This window comes from Physeter macrocephalus, chromosome 20, assembly GCF_002837175.3.
Source record: "Physeter macrocephalus isolate SW-GA chromosome 20, ASM283717v5, whole genome shotgun sequence".
Classification (NCBI taxonomy): domain Eukaryota; kingdom Metazoa; phylum Chordata; class Mammalia; order Artiodactyla; family Physeteridae; genus Physeter; species Physeter macrocephalus.
The window spans coordinates 74,160,126-74,183,897 of NC_041233.1; the positions used below are offsets into that span (position 1 = coordinate 74,160,126).

At 36.5% G+C, this 23,772-nt stretch overlaps 1 protein-coding gene across 2 annotated transcripts in view; it reads left to right on the forward strand.

Moving 5' to 3' along the window:
* Positions 1–23,772, forward strand: part of WDR11 (WD repeat domain 11) — a 58,576-nt gene that overhangs the window by 8,940 nt on the left and 25,864 nt on the right. Inside the window, exons 3-12 of one of the 2 annotated variants that reach the window (XM_024121383.3) lie at positions 3,554–3,707; positions 4,701–4,874; positions 7,074–7,260; positions 9,765–9,930; positions 10,358–10,472; positions 11,337–11,532; positions 11,868–11,971; positions 14,977–15,153; positions 17,687–17,771; positions 21,712–21,818. In XM_024121383.3, coding sequence (XP_023977151.1) covers positions 3,554–3,707; positions 4,701–4,874; positions 7,074–7,260; positions 9,765–9,930; positions 10,358–10,472; positions 11,337–11,532; positions 11,868–11,971; positions 14,977–15,153; positions 17,687–17,771; positions 21,712–21,818 — 1,465 coding nt within the window. The remainder of the gene's footprint in view (positions 1–3,553; positions 3,708–4,700; positions 4,875–7,073; positions 7,261–9,764; positions 9,931–10,357; positions 10,473–11,336; positions 11,533–11,867; positions 11,972–14,976; positions 15,154–17,686; positions 17,772–21,711; positions 21,819–23,772) is intronic. The other variant, XM_024121384.3, reaches the window with a different exon arrangement.

Sequence of the window (23,772 nt, forward strand, 5' to 3'; positions counted from 1 at the left end):
AATTTCATTTATTGTGTTGCTCATCATTGCTTGCTTCCTCTTTATTTCTTCTAGGTCCTTGTTAAATGTTTCTTGCATTTTGTGTATTCTATTTCCAAGATTTAGGATCATCTTTACTATCATTATTCTGAATTCTTTTTCAGGTAGACTGCCTATTTCCTCTTCATTTGTTAGGTCTGGTGGGTTTTTACCTTGCTCCTTCATCTGCTGTGTGTTTTTCTGTCTTCTCATTTGCTTACTTACTGTGTTTGGGGTCTCCTTTCTGCAGGCTGCAGGTTTGTAGTTCCCGTTGTTTTTGGTGTCTGTCCCCAGTGCATGAGCCTTTAATCCACACGACTCAGAATAAAAGGGAGAAAAAATAGAAAGGAAAGGAAGGAAGGAAGGAAGGAAGAAAGGAGGGAAGAAAGGAAGAAAGAAAGAAGAAAGGAAGAAAGAAAGAAGATAAAGTAGGATAAAATAAAGTTATTAAAAAATAATTAAGAAGAAAAATTTTAAAAAGTAAAAAAAACAAAACCAAAAAAAATACGGGACCGTCAGAACCCTAGGACAAATGGTGAAAGCAAAGCTATACAGACAAAATCTCACACAGAAGCACACACATACATACACACTCACAAAAATAGAAAAAGGGGAAAAAAATAATATATCTTGCTCCCAAAGTCCACCTCCTCAACTTGGGATGATTCTCTGTCTATTCAGGTATTCCACAGATGCAGGGCCCTTCAAGTTGATTGTGGAGCTTTAATCCGCTGCTTCTGAGGCTGCTGGGAGAGACCTCCCCCTCTCCTCTTTGTTCGCACAGCTCCTGGGGTTCACCTTTGGACTTGGCCCTGCCTCTGCGCCTAGGTCGCCTGAGGACGTCTGCTCTTCGCTCAGAGGGGATGGGGTTAAAGGAGCAGCTGATTCGGGGGCTCTGGTTCACTCAGGCCGGGGGAGGGAGGGGTATGGATGTGGGGCGAGCCTGCGGCGGCAGAGGCCAGCGTGACGTTGCACCAGGCTGAGGCGCGCCGTGCGTTCTCCCGGGGAAGTTGTCCCTGGGTCCCGGGACCCTGGCAGTGGCGGGCTGCACAGGCTCCCGTAAGGGGAGGTGTGGAGAGTGACCTGTGCTCGCACACAGGCTTCTTGGTGGCAGCAGCAGCAGCCTTAGCGTCTCATGCCCGTCTCTGGCGTCCACGCTGTTAGCTGCGGCTCGCGCCCGTCTCTGGAGCTCCTTTAAGCGGCGCTATACAGACAAAATCTCACACAGAAGCACACACATACATACACACTCACAAAAATAGAAAAAGGGGAAAAAAATAATATATCTTGCTCCCAAAGTCCACCTCCTCAACTTGGGATGATTCTCTGTCTATTCAGGTATTCCACAGATGCAGGGCCCTTCAAGTTGATTGTGGAGCTTTAATCCGCTGCTTCTGAGGCTGCTGGGAGAGACCTCCCCCTCTCCTCTTTGTTCGCACAGCTCCTGGGGTTCACCTTTGGACTTGGCCCTGCCTCTGCGCCTAGGTCGCCTGAGGACGTCTGCTCTTCGCTCAGAGGGGATGGGGTTAAAGGAGCAGCTGATTCGGGGGCTCTGGTTCACTCAGGCCGGGGGAGGGAGGGGTATGGATGTGGGGCGAGCCTGCGGCGGCAGAGGCCAGCGTGACGTTGCACCAGGCTGAGGCGCGCCGTGCGTTCTCCCGGGGAAGTTGTCCCTGGGTCCCGGGACCCTGGCAGTGGCGGGCTGCACAGGCTCCCGTAAGGGGAGGTGTGGAGAGTGACCTGTGCTCGCACACAGGCTTCTTGGTGGCGGCAGCAGCAGCCTTAGCGTCTCATGCCCGTCTCTGGGGTCTGCGCTGATAGCCGCGGCTCGTGCCCTTCTCTGGAGCTCCTTTAAGCGGCGCACTTAATCCCCTTTCCTCGCGCACCAGTAAACAAAGAGGCAAGAAAAAGTCTCCTGTCTCTTCGGCAGCTCCGCGCCCGTCTCTGGAGCTCCTTTAAGCGGCGCACTTAATCCCCTTTCCTCGCGCCCCAGGAAGCAAAGAGGGAAGAAAAGGTCTCTTGCCTCTTCGGCAGCTCCAGACTTCTCCCGGACTCCCTCCTGGCTAGCCGTGGTACACTAACCCCTTCAGGCTGTGTTCACGCAGCCAACCCCAGTCCTCTCCCGGCTTCCAAGCGAAGCCCGAGCCTCAGCTCCCAGCGCCCCCTGGGATTCTTGTGTTTTTTATTTTTTAAAAAAACTATTCTTAATGATATTACTAAAACTATGATGCACAAAATTTGTTTTTTAGAGAAAAAACTGTTAACGTTATTTTCCAGTTTTATGAGAGGGATAGCCAGAGTTTTTGGTTTGCTTTTGTTTTTTTCCTTTGCAAGGTTTTTGTAGCTGTAAGTTGTCTCCTTTTAATTAGAAGAATAGAATGCAGGAAAAGATTCTGCTTAGCAATTTAGGATTTTACATGTTATGTCACAATTAGGTTTTATGGTTATTACTATGATCAAATGATATACCAATGATCATACCATTTTAAGATATGGTATTCTGGAGTTTTTTACCTGAATTCCCCATATTATTAAGGTTATGCATCATTTTTCATATTTTAAAGGCAGGAACATTGTGATGTTTTCAAAAATATTTTAATTGCAACTTTAAAAATATATCATAAATAATAAAAATGTCTGACTTTTAAGATGGAAGCTAGTTTCCTTTTTTAAAAATTTTTATTGGAGTATAGTTGATTTACTATGTTGTGTTAGTTTCTGCTGTACAGCAAAGTGAATCCGTTATACATACACACATATCCACTTTTTTTTGTAGATTCTTTTCCCATATAGCCCATTACAGAGTGTTAAGTAGAGTTCCCTGTGCTGTACAGCAGGTTCTTATTAGTTATCTATTTTATATATAGTAGTGTGTAAATGTCAATCCCAATCTCCCAATTTATCCCTCCCCCTGCCCTTATCCCTTGGTAATCATAAGTTTGTTTACTATATTCATGACTCTACTTCTGTTTTGTAAATAAGTTCATTTGTACCCTTTTTTTAAGATTCCGCATATAAGCAATATCATATGATATTTGTCTTTTTGTACCTGACTTACTTCACTCAGTATGACAATGTCTGGGTCCATTCATGTTGCTATAAATGGCATTATTTTGTTCTTTTTTATGGATGAGTAATATTCCATTTTTTGTATGTACCACATTTTTATCCATTCCTCCATTTAGGGACATTTAGTTTGCTTTCATGTCCTGCCTATTGTAAATAGTGCTGCAATGAACATTGGTGTGCACGTATCTTTTTGAATTATGGTTTTCTCCAGGTATATGCCCAGGAGTGGGATTGCTGGGTCATATGGTAGTTCTATTTTTAGTTTTTTAAGGAACCTCCATACTGTTCTCCATAGTGGCTGTACCAATTTATATTCCCACCAACAGTGTAGGAGGGTTCCCTAGTTTCCTATTTTTATAATATAAGTGTAGAATGTAGTTTGGGTTTCAGTTGGTGTTTTATGAAAATGATGTATAGTTTCATCCAGTGCAAGTATTTACTTGATTTGATTTCTTCTTGATACTAGGTTAAATGGGCCAGGGAAAATTATCACCATAACATTGGCTCGCCATATTCCTTGCGCTTAGCTTCTGCTGATGTCAATGGAAAGATCATCGTTTGGGATGTAGCAGCAGGAGTAGCTCAGTGTGAGATCCAAGAGCATGCCAAGCCTATTCAGGGTGAGGAAAGTCTGTACTCCGCCAAGCGTCTGTATTAACACACTTACTCTTAGAGTGGTTGGTTTTTCCCATTCGTTTAATTTCATCACTTCTCAGTTAACTCTTGATTGTGTTTAGCCTGTTCTGCTGATCCGAATCTAGCTTTCTTTTCCTTATCAATACGCTTCTGGGCTTATTTCCTCAAATTTCAGTTGATTTGTGCTTTGGTAAAATGCATTAATTTCAATCTTGCCCTCAGTTGAGCATGATGAGAAAAATTAAGCTGCTGTAAACAGTCTTGTAAATGTAAGCCGTAATATAAGTAAGCTTGCCCGAACTACTCTTTTGAATTAGCCCTCAGTGCTTACTTTCTCTTAATAGAGATAAAATTTTTTTCTCATTTTCATATAGATCATTTGTTTGCTTGCTTGTGTTACTGACCTATAATCAATACAGTATTCCTGGGCTCTTCAGGCTTTGACTGAGTGGCTCTCTTGATTGAGTGAATCTGTTAAATGACTATTTAAAAAATACTGATCAAGTACTTACTGTACTATTGAACTAGATCCTTATCCTCTTTATTGTTATGAAAAAACATGAAATTCTGTAAAGTCCCATTAAGTAATTCCTCAAAAACATTAGGAGAGTCTGACATTGATCATGGCTAGGACAGTCTTTGACATAAAGTTTTAAATAATGTATAGTGTAAATTGCTTTGTATTTTCTTTGAAGTAATATTTCAGATTACTTTGAAATTTTGACCTCTAGATTCTAATGTCCAGACAGCTCATTTTTATATAAAATTAGCTTTTCCTATAATCCTGACACATATATGCAACACTGAAGGGGGGGCTAGTTAAGATTTTAAGGATTATGTAAACACACACACAGACACACACACACGCACACACACGCACACACACGCACACACAACTAGATATCAAGGACACATTAGACAAGTAATTTGAAGTGGGTGATTTCTGAATTTTGCCTTTATTTTTCTGGTCTTTACAGATGTTCAGTGGTTATGGAATCAAGATGCTTCCCGAGATTTATTGCTTGCTATCCATCCGCCAAATTATATTGTGCTCTGGAATGCAGATACTGGCACCAAACTCTGGAAGAAGAGCTATGCAGATAACATTCTTTCTTTTTCTTTTGATCCTTTTGACCCCTCACATTTAACTTGTGAGTACTAGTTTCTTGTGGAAAATGAGTTGAGGTGTTTGTAATATATATGGTTAATGCTACACACACACACACACACACACACACACACACACACACACACACACATACACACATACCCTTCATACATCTATAGTGTTAAAATGAGAAACACATCTAGTTCATATATTTTCAGCTCCTATTACAGATACTATGATGGTTAGAAATTTAAATCAGCAAGCCAGACCTTCACTGTGTGGAATTTGTGAACAGAATTAGATTAGTCAGAGAAAGAGAGAGTTGCTGTGTTACTCTAATTCAGACTTAATTAAATTTTTTTCTAGGAACATCGAAAGAACCTGAGTCAAGGATTTCATTTAGTCTGTGGCCAAATTCATTTCTTCCTTTTTAAAAAATTATTTTAATTCATGCCATGTATTTTGAGTGCCATAAACAGATGCATGTCAGGAAAAGACCAAGCCCAAGGGATTTTTTTCTCGTGGATGCTGTTTTTCCCAATGTGCTTTTGATATTTTACTGAGCTACTGATCTAAAAATCAGATTCTAGACTGATATTTTTGTGACTAAATTATGTAGAAAATATTTTTTATTCAGTTATCCAACAGATATTTCTTGAGCTATTGTTATATGCCAGGAGTGTTCTGGGAACCTGGAGTATATCAGTGAACCAAGGCAAGAATTCCTTCCTTCATAAAGTTTGCATTCTAGTGAGGGAGTGTCAGAGTGTAAACTATGAACATAATGAATTAATAAATTACAATATATTAAGTGGTTATAAGTGGTATAAAAAAGTAAAACAAGGTAAAGGGAGTGGGGGAATGGGAGAGGGCAAGTTGTTGTATTAGATAAAGTGGTCAAAGTAGGCTTCATTTTGATATTTGATCAACGACTTGAAAGAGGTAAGGGGATTAACTATGGTAAAGAATGTTTTCCCTGGATTTAAATGACTCAAAATTCTAACATGTATCCACCAACATTTATTGAGGGGTGTGTGTATGTGTGAGTTGATGGAGGGAGAGTAGGACAGACAAGTAGCAATTAAAATGGGAAACAGCTGTATAAATAATTGCAATACAATGTGTTTAGGCTTCGTATATATAAATGTGTGTATATGAATGTATGTGTACACTCACTCACTCATTCACTCACTAGTTTGCTGTGAAATGCAGTGCTGTGGGAGCACAGAGGAGGGCTGGCCTAGCTGGCAGGGTCAGGGAGTGAGGGCATCACAAAAGAAGGGGAATGACTGGGACCTTGAAGGGTGACTTCTGTAATCTGAAAGGAGACAAGGCTTCAGGCTAATTTACTGCATCTCTGTAATTTGGTTGATGAAAGCACTATATATTTCAAAGCATCAGTTGACCTAACATCTTTAATTTGCTCATTGAATGTGCTGGGGTTGTCATGATTCTTGAATGCTGCTTTGTTCCCAGTGTTTAAAGCAGTCTTGCTGATTGCCAGGATAGATAAGACTTTTATAATCAGATATGTATTAGTATTAGTCAGCCCGTTTTGAGGGGGACTATTTTTTCAGTCATAAAAAGGCATAATTTGTATTGTTAAATGTGGTGCTGCCTCCTTGAATATTTCTGTTTCCTGTACACTTAGTAAACCGCTATTGGCACTTTACTTTTACTGTAGATGTAAAGAGAAAAAGAACACTCTTTACACATCCCGAGGTTCAATTTGATACGCAAGAAGAAAAAGGAAATATATTTAGACTGAGTAGCTCATGATAATGATGAAAAATTAGTATCAAGTCAAATATTTGAACTTACCAAGTGTGGTATGCAGAGCCTCTTACATATGGGATTTTTTTTTCTTCTGTGAATTTTATATTCTGAAAGTGTTTGGATTTTGAAGTTATGGGGTATAATGAGGAAAGGTTTTTAATGACAGTCCATGCACTGAATATATTTGGAAGAACAAACATTTGTTCTTTCTGCCAGTAACCTTCTGGTATCTTTTTAATATAAAACATTAATTTGGAATGCTGAGCTTGGAGGCCTCTGATGAATTGTAATGGGCCACCAGTTTCACTTTAACTTGGAGAACATTCCGGCTATGTTATGGCTGCATAACACTGCCAGTTCTATATTATTGAAATTATCATTACCTTGCTCTCAAAATTGTATTGGAATAAAACTCTATGCTATACTTGATTAAACTTTAATCAGAGTTTTGCTTCTCTCAATACAGTACTCACCAGTGAGGGCATTGTATTCATCTCAGACTTCTCTCCATCCAAGCCACCGTCAGGCCCTGGGAAAAAAGTATACATATCCAGCCCACACTCCAGCCCAGCTCACAGCAAGCTGGCTGCAGCCACAGGGGCCAAGAAGGCTCTTAATAAAGTGAAAATCTTAATCACTCAAGAGAAACCTAGGTAAGTTACAAGTGTAAAACTAACAGCAACATTCATTTATTTATTCAACATTTATCTAGTTATCATCTATTCATGAAAACATCATTTTTGGAGATGTACTAAGGTTAATTTTCTTCTTCATGTTACCCTTTCTTGTTTGTAGTTTTGACTTTATAAGAGGAAAAATGTTTTTTGTTTCTTCCCCTAAGAAGAGATTTAGCATTAACGTGGCTCCTTTGTTTCCAGTAATGTGCTAAACAACCCCCATTGATTTTTACACATGAAAAGTTTTGACTTCTGAAAATAAGAGATAAAGATTCTAAGATTATAGCCACTGAACACATTAAAAATTGGGGGACAAAAGCTGGATTTTCATTTTAAATCCATTTTCCTGACTTAAATGCTGTGTAGTCTCATTAGCCAATAAAATATAGGTGTTTTTCTCATGCATGTAAAGATGTTTCTTGGCCCTGCTTAAGGGCCAAGATTCTAAGGGAAGCTGTAGCTCTGTGACTCAAAGTATAATTTAATCTTGCTCAAATTTCACTCTCCCAGTCTCTAAGATAGCGTTTGAAAGGATTTCTTAGGGTTGTAAGGATTAATAGGTGCAACAGCTTAAGTACTGAACATAGTGTCTGATACTCAATAAGCATTCTTTTGGTAAAGGCTAGCTATTATTGTTTATTTCAGAAATTTCAACTGAGTACAATTTTATTTTAAAGAACTAATTTTATGCATTAAAAATAGATTTCTGTCTTTTTCCTAGTGCTATGGTAGTTCTTATATTTTTATTGTTTTGGTAGTTTTTTTGGCATTCTTTTTTTAAAAGCTCTTATTTTTAATATGCTAAGATTATTCTATCTCGACTTTGTGGGTAATTACCTAAAAGATGTAAAATACAAATTGCTCTACAAATACATTCTGAATTTATATGTAAATATCATTTTTATGTAGTAAACCATAGGCTGATTAAATTCACTAATTTATCGCCCACCCTGTGCTGAAATAATTTGATTGCTCCTTAAATATCTTGAGAACTTTTTTTTACCTTGCATTGATTCTGTATCATAAATATTTTTTGCCTGTATAGTTTTATAAGTTATGATTTATATACATTATATTTTCTGTCATGTGAATCATATGTTCATCTTGAGTACTGGGGAAATGCATTATTTATCCCTTCAAATAGAACTACTCTGGGTGCTTTCACATACATTATTACATATAATCTTGCTACAATCCTGGGCAGTAGTACTGTGTCCACATTATAAATGAGGAAGCTGAGTCTCACATTGTTTTAAATATGTTACTTAAGCTCACCCAGCTAGGAAATGCAGAGCCAGGATTTTAATGCAATCCGCATCCCTGTCTCTAGTCCTCTAACCTAACTTTATTTTAAGTTTCAAAACCTTTTAATAAAATTGTTATGTAAGAAAAAAGGTGCATAATTGTATGCCCATTCCTACTGAAATATATTAAATATAAATTTATTATAAAATAAAGTTGTGATTAAATATATACCACAATCACAACTTACTGAAAGGAGTTTTGAGACTCTTTAACAGTCTTTATAATCCTCATATCATTTCATCTCTTTTATTTACACAGAAGAAAATTCTGTGGTAAGTGAATAAAATACCATGCTTTGTTTCAAGAAAGCTTTAAGACAACTGAAAAGTGAATGAAGGCAGAGTAGAGGAAGTGCCTTCCTTGCCCAAGCCGTGCAGATAGTGCAGTGACTCCTGCTCCAGTTGCCTAGCCCTAACTAGCCCTAACTTTATGCCTAGCCATAAAGCCGTACGTGCTTTATGTTTTAGTCCTGAGGCTTCATTTCAGCAGTCTGTCTAGTACTTCTAATTACAAAATAAAAATAAAATTACTGTCTTATGAATGCCATATAGTATTGTCACTGACCATCTCATACGACAGACTTACTACTTTACTTTACATTTTCACATATTCAGAAACATGTCCGACCTATACGGTGTCATTGTCGTAATTTGGATTTTGGCACAAAGGGGAGATCTAATTTTTAGATGCTAGCCCATGTTGGTCATTTCAGGAGACAGTTGTACATTCTCATTGACAGTTATTATATGGAAAGTACAAAATTCAATCCTTTTTTAGCTTTGTCTGATACGAATAAAGTCTGACTCATTTTTTTAAATTGAATTATGGTTAATTTACAATGCTGTGTTAGTTTCTGGTGTACAGCAAAGTGATTCAGTTATACGTGTAATATTACATGTTATTTTTCAGATTCTTTTCCATTATAGTTTATGACAGGATATTGAATCTAGTTCCCTGTGCTACACAGTAGGACCTTGTTGTTTATCTGTTTTGTATATAGTAGTTTGTGTCTGCTAATCCCAAACGCTTAATTTATCCCTCCCCTACCTCCTTCCCCCTTTGGTAACCATAAGTTTGTTTTCTGCTTCTCTGAGTCTGTTTCTGTTTCATGAATAAGTTCATTTGTGAGTCTGACTCATTTCTTGGTGCCTGAAGTAAATGTTTACTTTTTTCAGTGCTGAATTCATAACTCTCAATGATTGCCTTCAGTTGGCATACCTGCCTTCCAAAAGGAATCACATGTTGCTACTCTATCCTCGAGAGATTTTAATCCTTGACCTTGAGGTGAATCAAACAGTGGGTGTGATTGCAATAGAACGAACAGGAGTTCCATTTCTGCAGGTATCTACAACTTATAAATTATATTACCAAAAGTTGATTATGAATTATATAGAGAAAAACCATAATTTTGCAAAAGTCCTTAGTCTCACTTTCTCTGTTTCTATTTATTTAAAGATTAACAATGTTATTTTACATTCCTTATTTTTCTGCACTTTAGATTGGTTTGATTTAACCCTAGAAATTCTTCTGACTGATCCGGAGATATGTACTGAACTATTTAAGTTACATGGATAAAGACAGATTTTTTTAGGATTATTGATGGATTTTTTAAAATGTTCATTTAGTTTTAAAACTAGGGGATTATATGTGTATTTTTGTGTTTTGGGGGTTTTTTTGCCCATATTCTCTAAATATGAGTTTATGAATCTCACCGAATGTACTTTTAAAATCTGTTGTTTTTGAAAACAAATACATCATCTATTTAAAGGTAATACCCTGCTTTCAACGTGATGGTTTATTTTGCCTACATGAAAATGGTTGTATAACCTTACGTGTTCGAAGATCTTACAATAGTATTTTCACCACTTCAAATGAGGAACCAGGTGAGTTTATATCTCACAATAATGTTAATTATGTTTTTCTTCAGAATTATTTTATAAAGCTTCATGTGGCAAATACTTACCAAAGCATGGAGTTAATAATAATCCTTGCCTTAAGAAAGTGGAATATGGTTATAACATGAGGCGTAAAAAAACCCAAGCCCAAGATAATCTCTGAGTATTATAACAGTGCACCTCTTGTATGCTGCAAAGATAGTAATATTTTGTAATCCCTTCTTGATTATATCCATGAGCTAAGTGGATGTTATCTTTTGTGATTATTTCTTTAGCGCAAGTCCAACCTTGTATATACCTTTATTATTACACCCCTTTGACTTCTCTGCGTTAGGATTTCCATGGTAAAGTAACAGGTTAATAAGTCTCCAGGGCATTCAGTTGTCAGTTTCAATCTTATCCTGGAGAACAAAACTAATGTTTTTATGGAATGATGTACTATGTAAAGGTGAAAGTGACTTTCACATCTTTTATAAAGGATAATTACTTTCAGGCTTATTGTAGACCACAGTAAATTATGTTGGGCTACAAGTGCACTGTTCATTATTTAATCATATATTACTGTTGATCCTTTTTCAAATAATTTTCTTTATTTTAAAAATATTAACTAGACTATTTTGATAATAATTGTTATTTTGGAAATTAAACTTGGTGTAGACGGTCATTAAGTAAATTATCTTTATATCCTGAAGAAATTAGTAATTGTAAACAGGGAAGCCATTTTTGACAAACTTTGCATTAGTGAAGGAATGATATCCTTTTTGGTTGAGGTATTATTTAAATGAAAACAAGTAGCAGTGACATTGATATGGTTGCTCTCTAATATTTAAAAGAAAACTATACTCTGTTAAGATCCAGATCCTGTGCAGGAGCTGACCTATGATTTACGAAGCCAGTGTGATGCAATCAGGGTGACAAAAACCGTCCGTCCCTTCAGTATGGTGTGTTGTCCTGTCAATGAGAATGCAGCTGCCCTCATAGTGAGTGATGGCAGGGTTATGATATGGGAACTGAAGTCTGCCGTTTGTAATCGAAATTCACGGAACAGGTAAATGAACCAATAGGATCTCTTTTTTGTTTTGCTTTGTTTCCCCCTTTCTTTAGATTACCAGAATCATATAAAAATAGCAGGACCTTTTTTCTGAAAAAAATATTTTTAAATTGATAATTAAGACTTTAGATTATTAGGAGATTATGTAAACCTGCTAGAGATATTTCACCTATGGGTTAGCTTAATGAATACTGTAAAAATTGATAGAATACTATGATCTAAAATTAGTATTTTGAGTTACTGACATGTGATGCAGGTTTTAAATATGTAAGAACCAGGTTTTAAATATGTTTTAAATATGTAAGAACCATCTAATTATTATGTCTTTGCAGTAGTTCTGGCGTGTCACCTTTATATTCACCCGTGTCGTTCTGTGGAATTCCTGTAGGAGTGCTACAGAATAAACTCCCAGACCTCTCCTTAGATAACATGATTGGTAAATTGCTTTTTTTTTTCCTCTCACTTTCATGTTAGCTATACTTTTTGAAGGGCAAAATTAAGAGTCAGTGGTTGCAGTTATTATAAAGTCAAAGTTAATACTTCAGAAAACTAAAATGTAGACTTATTCTTTCCTAAATAAATCAGAGGGGTATAAAATATTTAAGCATAACAATACCTGAAGTAGTATAGACTATTATTGTAGTGCTGGACTTAGAAAATGTTCATTCGTGAGGGACTCTGATCTAAATGAAAGAGACGGCATGAGGCATCTGGATGCTGCGTATATAGCCCTTGCTGGGCAATACCATACCTCCTCCTCCATGCTCGCTGCTCCCTTAGCTCAGAATTGAACACACTCTTCCTCTCTCCCTCCCTTTCTGCTACTCCTTATTCAAAATTCAGCTCAGGTGTTGCTTTCTTTAATCTCCCGAGCCTGATTTATGTGGTCCCTAATAGTCACCAGCTGATTGTAGTTGTGATTTTACTTGTCTGTTTCCCTACAGTAAATTATAAGCTTCACAAGGGTGGGACAGTGCTTGATTCAGCTTTGCATCCCAGTGCTCAGCCCAGGGCCTTGCACATTCTAGATGTGTGATAAATATTTATTGAAGGAATAAAGTAACTGAGCAATATTAGAAAAAATCGTCTTAACTTTTTGACTTACATTTTCTTATTTTCACGTTGGGAATTCTTACTTCAACAAATATTTATTTGCAGATAATATATTGCTTCAGAGTTATTTAATTATTATAGGACCACTATATATTCAAGGAAGACTGAGGATTGGTGGTTTCAAATATATACAACTAGATATTGTAAATATGCCAAGCAGTGCTGACGTCTAATTCTTTTAAAATTGTGGCTAGTGGTTTGTAAAGGATTTTCTTTATCATTATTTGTTCTCCCACAATGTAATTGAAAATGGATATTATTTACTAGGTTCTTTTGTTTAAATGCTGTAAAGATCCATGATATACTAGAAAGAGCATTCACTTATTAATCTTCTTAATCAGATGACATTTATTGAATGCTTAATACTATGTTAAATACTGTGCCAAATTCTCTTAAGTATTAGCTCAACAATCCTACAGAGTAGGTACTATAATTATTATTATTTCCATTTTATGTATGTGGGAACTGAGACCCAGAGGGATTAAAAAACTTGCCCCAGACTACACAGCCAATAGGTGGAAGTGTGAACCTAGTCATCCCAGTCTGGAGTCTGCTCCTTGGCCGTGGCACCTAGTCCCGGCTCCTTCACCATAAGCTAAGCAAGACCCGGCCTCTCCGGAGCCTGGTACTCTCACAGTCCCTGCCAGCTGTGGGATCCTTGTGTTCAGTGACACTGACTCGTACGCTTAAAATTCTTTTCACCTTCTAGACATAAATCCATGTGAGGAAGTTTAGACACATAATTGTTTTGCAAAAAGTTACACAATTTTCCAAGTTAATTGACCTTGTCTGCACTTAATATAAAATATTAAAGTGAAAAGAATTATAAACACATATGCACAGAACTAATCAGTAATACAAAGCCTGTGGGAGTTTGTAATTTTATGCTGTTTAGGTATCTAAGTAATATAACTTACATTTTTTTAGGAGACAAAATGATACAGATTGTATAGCAGTTCTTGACAGTGTTGTTGATTTAAAAGTATTAAATAAATCTTTGTCACTTGAAAACATTTTAATTAAACTTTTAATTTGAAATTCACTGTGTACTTAGTGGTAATTGAAAGCAATTCAGTTAAATACAGAGGCCTGATTTATATTCATTGGGTAAAGGCTGCTGCTTAGTAAGGCCTAATCTGCCCTACTTTGTGAATCACCTCACATGGAAGATGCTTGAAGAGAAATATGGCAGTTTCCTGAAGTGAACTCCAAGCTGCCAAGAGTTGGTAAACATGGTACCTACCTGTAGAACTTGCCATTCCTTTAGACCCCATCTTTGTTACTAAAGATTGATACCAATTGTATGGCTTATCCTAAGGGATCATTTATTTGGATTCAATTGATGGCCTTTTTTCTGTGTATCTTACTGATTTTACAATAACATTATTACTAAAACAACTTTACAGCTTTAAAAGGTTTAGTTAGAATCCCGTCACCCACTCCTAGTAATTATTTCATTCTTCCCTTTAACAATGTGTGTGTGTGCGTGTACATATATATATACTCACACGTATTCCTGATATGTACTTTTTACAACTTTATCCCAGTATTCAGTAGTGCTTTAAAGGAAGAAAATTTTTATACCCTTAGTAGTGAATGGTTTTGATTTTGTTGAATACTTTGTATTCACATTTTGTGAATGGTTTTGATTTGAATCATCTTTTTAGTGTGAAATTTGATAACCTAAGTACGAACGCTGTATCTAAAAATAATGCCATTTAAGACTTAACTGTCACTAGTGACGGTTTGTATATTATATATTAGTAATTAAGTAATTATAAGTATGTATTTAAATTTTATTTAAATATGTATAATATGTAATTATAAAGCTTAAATGTTGTAATTACACTGACACATTAAGATTTCTTATTAGAAATCTAAATGAGTTCTTTGAACCTGCTATTTGTGATTACCAATTTTATGTGCATTTTAAAGAGCATCAGATTGAAAAGTAGCCCTTTAGAAAGGCAGTAGGACAGGAACGTTCTGTAATATCTCATGCTACAGAAACTGTTCTCTAACCCTAGTCCTCTTGATTTGCCTTGGGTGCCCTAATACCAGGAACTTTGGCTAAAATGGTGTTTCTTAGAAGACAGAGGTCCCTGAATTCTGGATAGCAATACTCTGGAGTAATCTATCCTTTGAGATATTAGATGATGCAGTTTAAGTCCCATAGCCAAGTAAGACTCTGTGTATAGCTACAGGCACTAGAGTGCTACATTACACCTTCTAGACCTGAAGAGTATACTTCCACTGGAAAGTTCCTTTAGATTTTTAAGAACAGCATATGTTATAATTAACATATTTGTATTTTTTGTTACAAATCAGGGCAAAGTGCAATTGCTGGGGAAGAACATCCCAAAGGCTCCGTTCTGCAAGAAGTGCAACTCAAATTCCTGCTAACAGGTCTGCTTTCAGGACTGCCCTCACCACAGTTCGCTATCCGCATGTGCCCACCATTGACCACAAAAAATATCAAGATGTATCAGCCATTGCTTGCTGTTGGTGAGTATTGGACCTGTTCTTTTTTTAATTCTTAATGTCTATTTGACATTTTTAAGATATTTAAGTTTCCTGGTTACTAGAAAATCCTTTATTTTCCTTTAAAATGCTTTAAGAGGAGGAAGAGGCTAAATGAAATTGTATAAATACTCATCTTGAAATACTATTTTTTTTTCTGTTCTATTAATCTTTTTTAATCACAATGATAACTCGTTCACCTGACCCCAGATGACAGAGACCCTGACACCATGGGTACATCTCTAAAATGTCAGGAGGAAAGTCCCTGTGTAATGCTGAAACCAGACTCCTTGTCTTTTCTTGGACCATCTCAAGCTCTTCCTGTGCATGTCATTTTGTTGTGAGTTTTTGTTAACTAATAATATAGTCACTCTTAATAGTTTAATAATAGCAAGGTTCTTCATGTGCTAAGAATTGTATGTTAAACCTGGTTTTATTGTGTTTAAAGTGGCTATTGTCTTTATAAACTAAAGATTTGCCTTTTGGGTTGAAATTGCATATTTTTATGTTGTAGATAAAAAAATTGGTCTGGGTTTCAACTTGCTGTCACAGTAATTTCATGGTAATGGGAGTAACCTGATTTCTTTTACAGAAAGGACCAAATTTCTATTTGCTACTAAATATATAAGGTTAAAATTCATTTCTCTAAAATTTTGAACAATAATATATTTGTTTGAAATTGTCAACATTTTTCTTAAGATGCTATTGGTTTGACTTCTGGCTTTTTCCCAGAAGGTCTATAGACATGTGATTTGTGATTCTTTTTTGTCCTAAAATGAAAACCTGACCTTATGGCCAGTGTGTCTCAACTTAATGGCTGACTTGTGAGCCCTAATGGCTCTTTTGAGTATTACTGTTTGGCACTACTCTTATTTTCCCATTTTTTCCATTATTATCTTTTGAAAGTGATTTGAATTTTAAGGTTCAGTGGTCTGTGTTTACAGGTGTCCAGATTTATATAAATGCAGATAGATGTTTAATTTTTATTTTAGAAACTATTGATTCATATTAAACTTCTCATTGAGGTTTCAATTGGGATTTGTCAGTGTACATAGTGTGTACATCTCTGTACAATGTCAGTATACCTTCTCTTTCAATTAGGATTTTATTAATTTCTTGGAGAAAATTACTTCTTGGGATAGCTAGATAACAAGAGCTGAGTCAGGCTCTGAGATTTCCATTGTAGAATAAGCTGTATTGTGCTGGTATATAGTGAATAGCAAGTCATTTATTGAATTTAGTATAATAACAAAGTAAAAGCAAAAAACATAAGTGCCTAAAGTCTTGCAGTGTCATTAGGAAAGAGAAGCAGAGTTCAACCAGAATTACTTCTTCTTGGGCCCTCTAAGTATTAAATCATAGTTTCAACATCACCCAAATGTGCAGAATGTAGAAATCATATGATTATTATAAACATCTGATAATTGAAGAGTTTTAGTAATTCTTTAGATATTTTCTCAGTACTAGAAGATACTGTAGAATAGGTGATAAATGTAACCAAGTGTAATACTGTATTTCTCTAGAATAGTTTTGCAAGAAATTTCTGAAGCTTTAATTCAGCAAGTTAGCTAAAATTGGCAATTGCCTAGCATTTTTACGTTTATTATATTATTATTATTTCTACATTCTATTGCTTTGTATGAATCCATTAATTCTTTTAAGTCATGTGCAGTGAGAAAGTGATTGTGTGACCACTTACTTTGTTCACTTTTCTTGCTTGACTTATAAAAACATGTTAAGGGCTGAAACATTACTTTCTCAAGAAAGTATTACTTTCTCAAGTGGCCATGTCCCTTATAATTAAAATTTAGACATGTTACCTGAGACCACGAAAAGCTTTAGGCATAATAATAACTACAAATCATAATTACAGTGGTAACAGAAATAGTAATAATCGTGTACTTACTTTGTGCCGAGTGTTGTACTAAGTGTTTTATGTATGTTTCTCATTTAATCTCCAACAAATAGATTTTCCATTATTCCCATGTTAAAGGGATACTAACACAAATTTAGTGTGGGCAAGTAATTTGCAAGAGTATAGGGCAGAGCCAGGGCTTAAACTCAGGCTTCTTTAACTGTAAAATCCACAGGGAGCCACTGTACTTTGCTTTACTTTATGATGTATTTAATGTTAAAGACAGAACAAAACCAAAATCTTTGTAAAGAAAACTAGAAAAATCTGGTTAATGAGTTCTGCTAGGTTGCCTTTTTGAGGATCAGTTATAATAAACATTCAAAAAACTTAAGAAGGTGCATCTTCAGATTTTGTGTGTATTGAATTAGGTTGTGAAGTCTTTGAAAATCTGTCCCTGGATTTAGGTAAGATTACAGAGCACATGAGATTAAGCCCATTTTTTATGAGAGGGGAGACAGAGAAATTTACTCTTTCTTCACACCTAGCTTGGGTTCCTTTTATAAAATATAGATGTTGTAAAATAATTGAAATCTTGAGAAAAGACTTTTGTTAGATTTGGAACTTCCACTAGATTAATTCTCCTCTATTATGTCATTTTAATAGGTACAAGTAACGGTTCTGTCCTAGTGTACCATCTCACCAGTGGGCTGCTGCACAAGGAGTTAAGCATCCACTCGTGTGAAGTCAAGTGAGTCTGTCATTGGGATATTGAGGTCATAAACATATGTGATACCAGAAAAAAGTTCTTGTGGACTTTTCTACACTGAATACTCTGCAGTGGTGATTATTTGGCTGAAAACTTTGAGTAATGCATATTCATGTCCAACTAATGGCTATGTTCATCAAGGATGAGTACTAATTGTTTACTTTGTAGAGAACATTATGCAGTGGAGAATTTTCTTTCTCACTTTATTTCTACATCTTATTTATTTCTCCTAAGGCCAAGGCTATTTTCTCACTGGATATCACTGTTCCCTTGTTCCGGTTTATATAGTTTGTTTTCCTTTTCTGTAAAGATCCCTCAGTAGGACTGCTCGTGAAAAATTTGAATAAGGTCATTTTAATTGTTAATTAATCTCATTTATTCTTTCATTTTGAGATGTGATCTGTTTTATGAGTTCTCTGTATGCAGAGGTATCTGAGGGAAGGCTAACAGGACAGAAGGATGACTCTTGCTTTCTGTTTTAAAGTACATACTTGCCATTCCAATAAAAATTTTTAAAAAATAAATAAAAATAAAGTACATACATACCTGCTCCATAGCATTATCTTGCTGATCACATGACTATATTCCTTTCTTTGCCCTGGCAATGATGGATTGTAAAGTTACGCATATATAATATAAATTTATTAATCTTCCAGTATTTTTTGATGACGTTGCAACAGATGTATCTGAAAGGCCATTTCTCACTTCTGTACATTATATTATAGTTATAGTTCTCCTGTGTACGTTAAAATTCTTAGTGAACCCTTAGTGTGCACATTATTCGGAATAAATGCGTTTTCTAATGGGGAAGGGTCAACCCTTGAAGTATCACAACTTCTGATTGTGATGGACGTTTCTGAAGAGTTTATGTTGCCTTATTCTTTCAAGTGCGTGATTTTTTGGTACAGCCTGAGTGACTGTTTATCGCCACCTTATGCTATGCCCCTACGGTATCTCCCTAAATACATCTACATGGAGGAGTCGTTACTCCTTCAAAAGTGTTAGGCTTTTGGGGTGCAGAGACACAGGTATCTGCTTGGATCCTTCCAGGCTGTTGTTCATCTTTTCTCTCTCCTTCCAGTAGTCCCTGCTGCCACTGACACCTTCTCTCTTCCTTTCTTTCCTGTCTGCGTTTCTTCTCTTGACATTTCCTTTCACCCCTGGCTTTTGTGTGTAGTGGTCTCTTTTATGGCAAACACCAATCAATCAAAACTCACCATTTAATCAGTATTTGTTCTAAGGATTATGTTAAGTGTTAATACTTTACAGGCATTGTTTCATTGAATCCTCACTACAACTCTATGCAGTAGGCACTATTATTATTCCCAATTTACAGAAGAAGAAACTGAGTATTGTGGAGTCATGAAAAGGTACATGGAATTCAATCCAGGTGTTTCAGGCTTCAGAACTGAGCTCTTAGGATACATGTGCTAAATCTTCAACTAAAAAATTGACATAGATTAGTTGGAAACATTTTGGCAATAAGATAAAAATGTTGTCTAAGCCAGGATTAATGCCAGGAATTTGGTACATGCTTCTGGAAAATCAAGCACATTGTCATTTTTTTCGGAACACTGAAATCTTATTTGTTTATTTACTTATATTGAGGTACAGTTGAGATATAACATATTAGTTTCAGATGTACAATGTAATAATTCAATACTTGTATATATTGTGAAATGATCACCATAGTATGTAATCTTTAATAAAGACAAAATAGCTAGTTAATCAGTGAGCTATTTGTTGTAAGTAAGATTGTTATCCTGGATTGTTCAGGCCATAGGTGTCACTAAGTACATGACTTACACATGTTATGATAATATTTGTTATTGACACCAAAATTATTTATAATGTGTTACTTGGGGCACCAAATAACTCTAAGGGGTATGCTACTCAGTCAGGCTAGTGTTGTGAATAATCACGCAAATATGCTCCATTTTTTTAAATATAAATTTTCCCTCTTAATTGCCATTTTGAAGATAATTCACATTTTACATCCAGAGATGGTGCCCAAGAGGATGCTAAAATACTGCTGTCTTTGTGTTTCAATTAATGCAATTATAGTATTACAATTAAAAGCCATTATGAAAATTTCACAGATGTGTTATAAAAATTGCTGAACTTGGGCTTCCCTGGTGGCGCAGTGGTTGCGCGTCCGCCTGCCGATGCAGGGGAACCGGGTTCGCGCCCCGGTCTGGGAGGATCCCACATGCCGCGGAGCGGCTGGGCCCGTGAGCCATGGCCGCTGGGCCTGCGCGTCCGGAGCCTGTGCTCCGCGACGGGAGAGGCCACAACAGAGGGAGGCCCGCATACCACAAAAAAAAAAAAAATTGCTGAACTTATTAGCAATAAACCCAATATGTTCTAGATACTCATATGCAAATTAGGGGCTTCCCAGGCCTTCTTTATGCACTCAGTGTTATTACTCCTGCACAGCAGATGAGGAAACTGAGAGGTAGAGGAGCAAAGAGCTAGTAAGTGCTGGAGCCGGGACTTGATACTAGATAGTGTTTGAAGAGGGAAGGAGAGGGGTCGTTCCAGGCATGGAAATTCTCAAGAGTTCTCCGTTTTTAGCAGCCTAATCTGAGTGTTTCAACACAACTTTACATTTGAAGAGTTATAAATTGATAACTACAGTAATTCCCTGCTGTTGCAAATATTATTTTCAGTTCTCTTGGGATTATCTTTGCTCCTCTGAGAAAAGACAAGTAGGTGGGTACACAGGGGTCAGTGAGGAAAAGCTACTCTAGTTAAAATAGCAAGGTTTTTAACATCTGAACCTTTTTAACACAAGGTTCAGATGATTGAGCGGTAAGTTCGATGCCGAATGGCTTTGAAAGTCACACAGAAGAGTTTGAATTTGATGCAGGAGCCATTGTATTGATACCTTTTCTTGGGCAGGTGAGAGACATGTTCAGAGCAGTATTAATGCTAAATCTAGCAATAGCATTCAAATTTGGAGTAGAAGTGGAAAAACTAGATCAGAGGTCAGCAAACATTTTCTGTAAAGGACAGGTGGCAAATATTTTAAGCTTTGTAGGCCATAAAATTTCTGTCACAATTACTCAGCCCTGCCATTGTATCGTGAAAGCAGCCATAGACATTATGTCATTGTTAAAAATGGTTGTCCTGTAAATGCTGATGAGCAATTGCATATAGAACAGAGGTTTAGACTTGCCTCCCAGCCATCTCTATTACCTTGTAAGCAATGCAGGGTAATAGTAGTGTTTCTCACTTCTTTTTGTGACTCTGATGAATTCGCTTGTCCTGGGTCCCCCCATTTTCCATTGATGGTGAAGCCAGTTATGTTAGTGGGAAAAAAACATGGACTCACCTACTATCAGTCCCAAATAAAGGGGACTCCCAGGGCATTAGGTTGATAGGTTACTGTCTTGTCATACGTGTCTGATTTTTCTTTTATGCTTTTCTCTAATTGACATACTGTTTGGAACGTTCATCCACTTCCAAATCTAATAGCTCCGTTTGTATTGTTTGCTTCAGGAATTTCTGCTTCCTAACCAACTAGGAATTTTGATAAAATTTGATAAAGTTCCTACGTGTACTCAACTTTAAGCAGTCTGCTCAGAATATTTCTGTACCACTTGTTTTTAAACAGTGGAATTCTTGGCAAATACTGTGATGTGACTCTCTCCTTTGCCAGATTTTAATAGCTATTTTAGTGCTATGAATTCTGTAACTAACCTGTCTTTTTATTGGATTTGGAGATAAAGTTTTATTAGAAATAATTTTATATATGTTGGAAATGTATGATAATATAGCCTCAAATAAATGTCATATTAATCTAATTCCTTAATTAACTTGTATAATAAAATTTAGGTCATAGAAAAAACTTATTTTTCAAATAAATTTTTCAAACAACAAAAGAATATTAGATTAATCTTTGTTTAATTTCTCATTATAGGGGTATTGAATGGACCAGTTTAACTGGTTTTCTTTCTTTTTCTACCTCAACACCAAACAACATGGGATTAGTGAGGAATGAACTTCAGCTGGTTGATCTTCCAACAGGTTTGTGTATTTAGACTATTAAGATATTTAAAATGGTACCATCATATTGATCAAAGATGTTGCTATTTATAAAACATGTTCCAAAGTACTTTCTTTCACCTTGGAGTTTTTTCTCATTTATATATTTATTTTTATATATTCTATGTTTATGTATTCATTTTTTGGTTGTTCAATAATAATTGCCTTAGAAAAGCCTCATCATTGTTTGTATGCAAATTGTGTTAACACAAGTGCATCGTAAATGGAGTACCATTAGCCTGAATGGACAGATTCATAAATATGGTATCAGTTGTACTTTCAAGTACATTGTTGTAGATAACCAGAAGTATGGTTTTAAAATAAATCTTTGTAGTTACACTTTATTAGATTCTCTTTTTTTTTTTTTTTTTTTTTTTTTTTTTTTTTTTTTTTTTTTTCCTCTCACTGTTGTGGCCTCTCCCGTTGCGGAGCACAGGCTCCGGACGCACAGGCTCAGCAGCCATGGCTCACGGGCCTAGCCGCTCTGCGGCATGTGGGATCTTCCCGGACCGGGGCACGAACCCGTGTCCCCTGCATCGGCAGGCGGATTCTCAACCACTGTGCCACCAGGGAAGACCTGTTAGATTCTCTTTTAAAAATTTTGGCCTTTGCAGGAAACCCTTAAAAATGTTACAAATGAGGATTCTTTTTAAATGCTTAAATTTAAAACTTTTGATAATCTCTGGCTGGCTAAATAGGAAAACTTAATTTCGGAGTTTAAAGACTTTACAATAGGAAATATTCCAGTAAAGTAACTTGTTCACAATTGTTAAAAACCTACAGCCCAGTGAGTTTCAAAATAAGAACTTGAAAATAGAGTAAGGTGAAGGTTTTATATTATTTTATATATAGCACATGGAATGATTTCAAATAGTTTTTTACAAAATTGTGGGGAGTTTTTTTTTTAATGGCTTAGCAATGTGAATATATGTAGATAGTTTTAACCAATAAGTTACCTGTGTGTATAATAAATCATATATATGGTTGCTTCCTTGTATTCTCAATATACTTTTCTAATTTATAGTTGTTCTTACTTATCAGAGTATGTTACTAAACCTCAAAGAATTAGCCCCACTTTAGTCCAGTGTTGCTCTAGTCTAATTGGAAATGACCTGCCTGGTCACCCCTATCCCTACATTCCTGATTTGCCAATAAACTGGCACTGGTCACTGTGGTTACATGGTAGCCCAGGGATGAAATGCTGTTCTGTAGTATCATTCACTAAAAAAATGCCTGTTCATTTTTTCCAATCAGCTCAGGTCTAGGACTGTTAGATAACTTAAAATCTGTCTTTCACAGATTTATTTTTGAGGAACAAATTTCTAAGTAATAGTTACTGACTTTTTAGGTGGGACATTTAAATTCATAGATTATAGACTTTTACAGCCTTGTCTTCTAAGGAGGGCAGCCGACTAGCAGAGCCAGGAAAGGATGTAGGGTGTTTGGCGAATAATAATAATAGTGAGACTCTGTTTGATGGCATTGAAGAGCAGGGAGGCATATAGGCATCCACTTGTCTTTGAATTGAGTATGTTCTCTCTTTTGTTTAATGTAATAGAAATCTAGGAAAAGATATTAAAATATATTTGTTCAGGGACTTCCCAGGTGGCACAGTGGTTAAGAATCCACCTGCTAATGCAGGGGAAACGGGTTCGATCCCTGGTCCTGGAAGATCTCACATGCCGTGGAGCAACTAAGCCCTCGAGCCACAACTACTGAGCCTGCGCGCCACAACTACTGAGACCATGTGCCGCAACTACTGAAGCCTGCACGCTCTAGGGCCTGTGTGCCACAACTACTGAGCCCGTGCGCCTAGAGCCCATGCTCTGCAACAAGAGAAGCCACCACAATGAGAGCCCACACACCACAATGAAGAGTAGCCCGTACTCGTCACAACTAGAGAAAGCCCACGTGCAGCAACGAAGACCCAACGCAG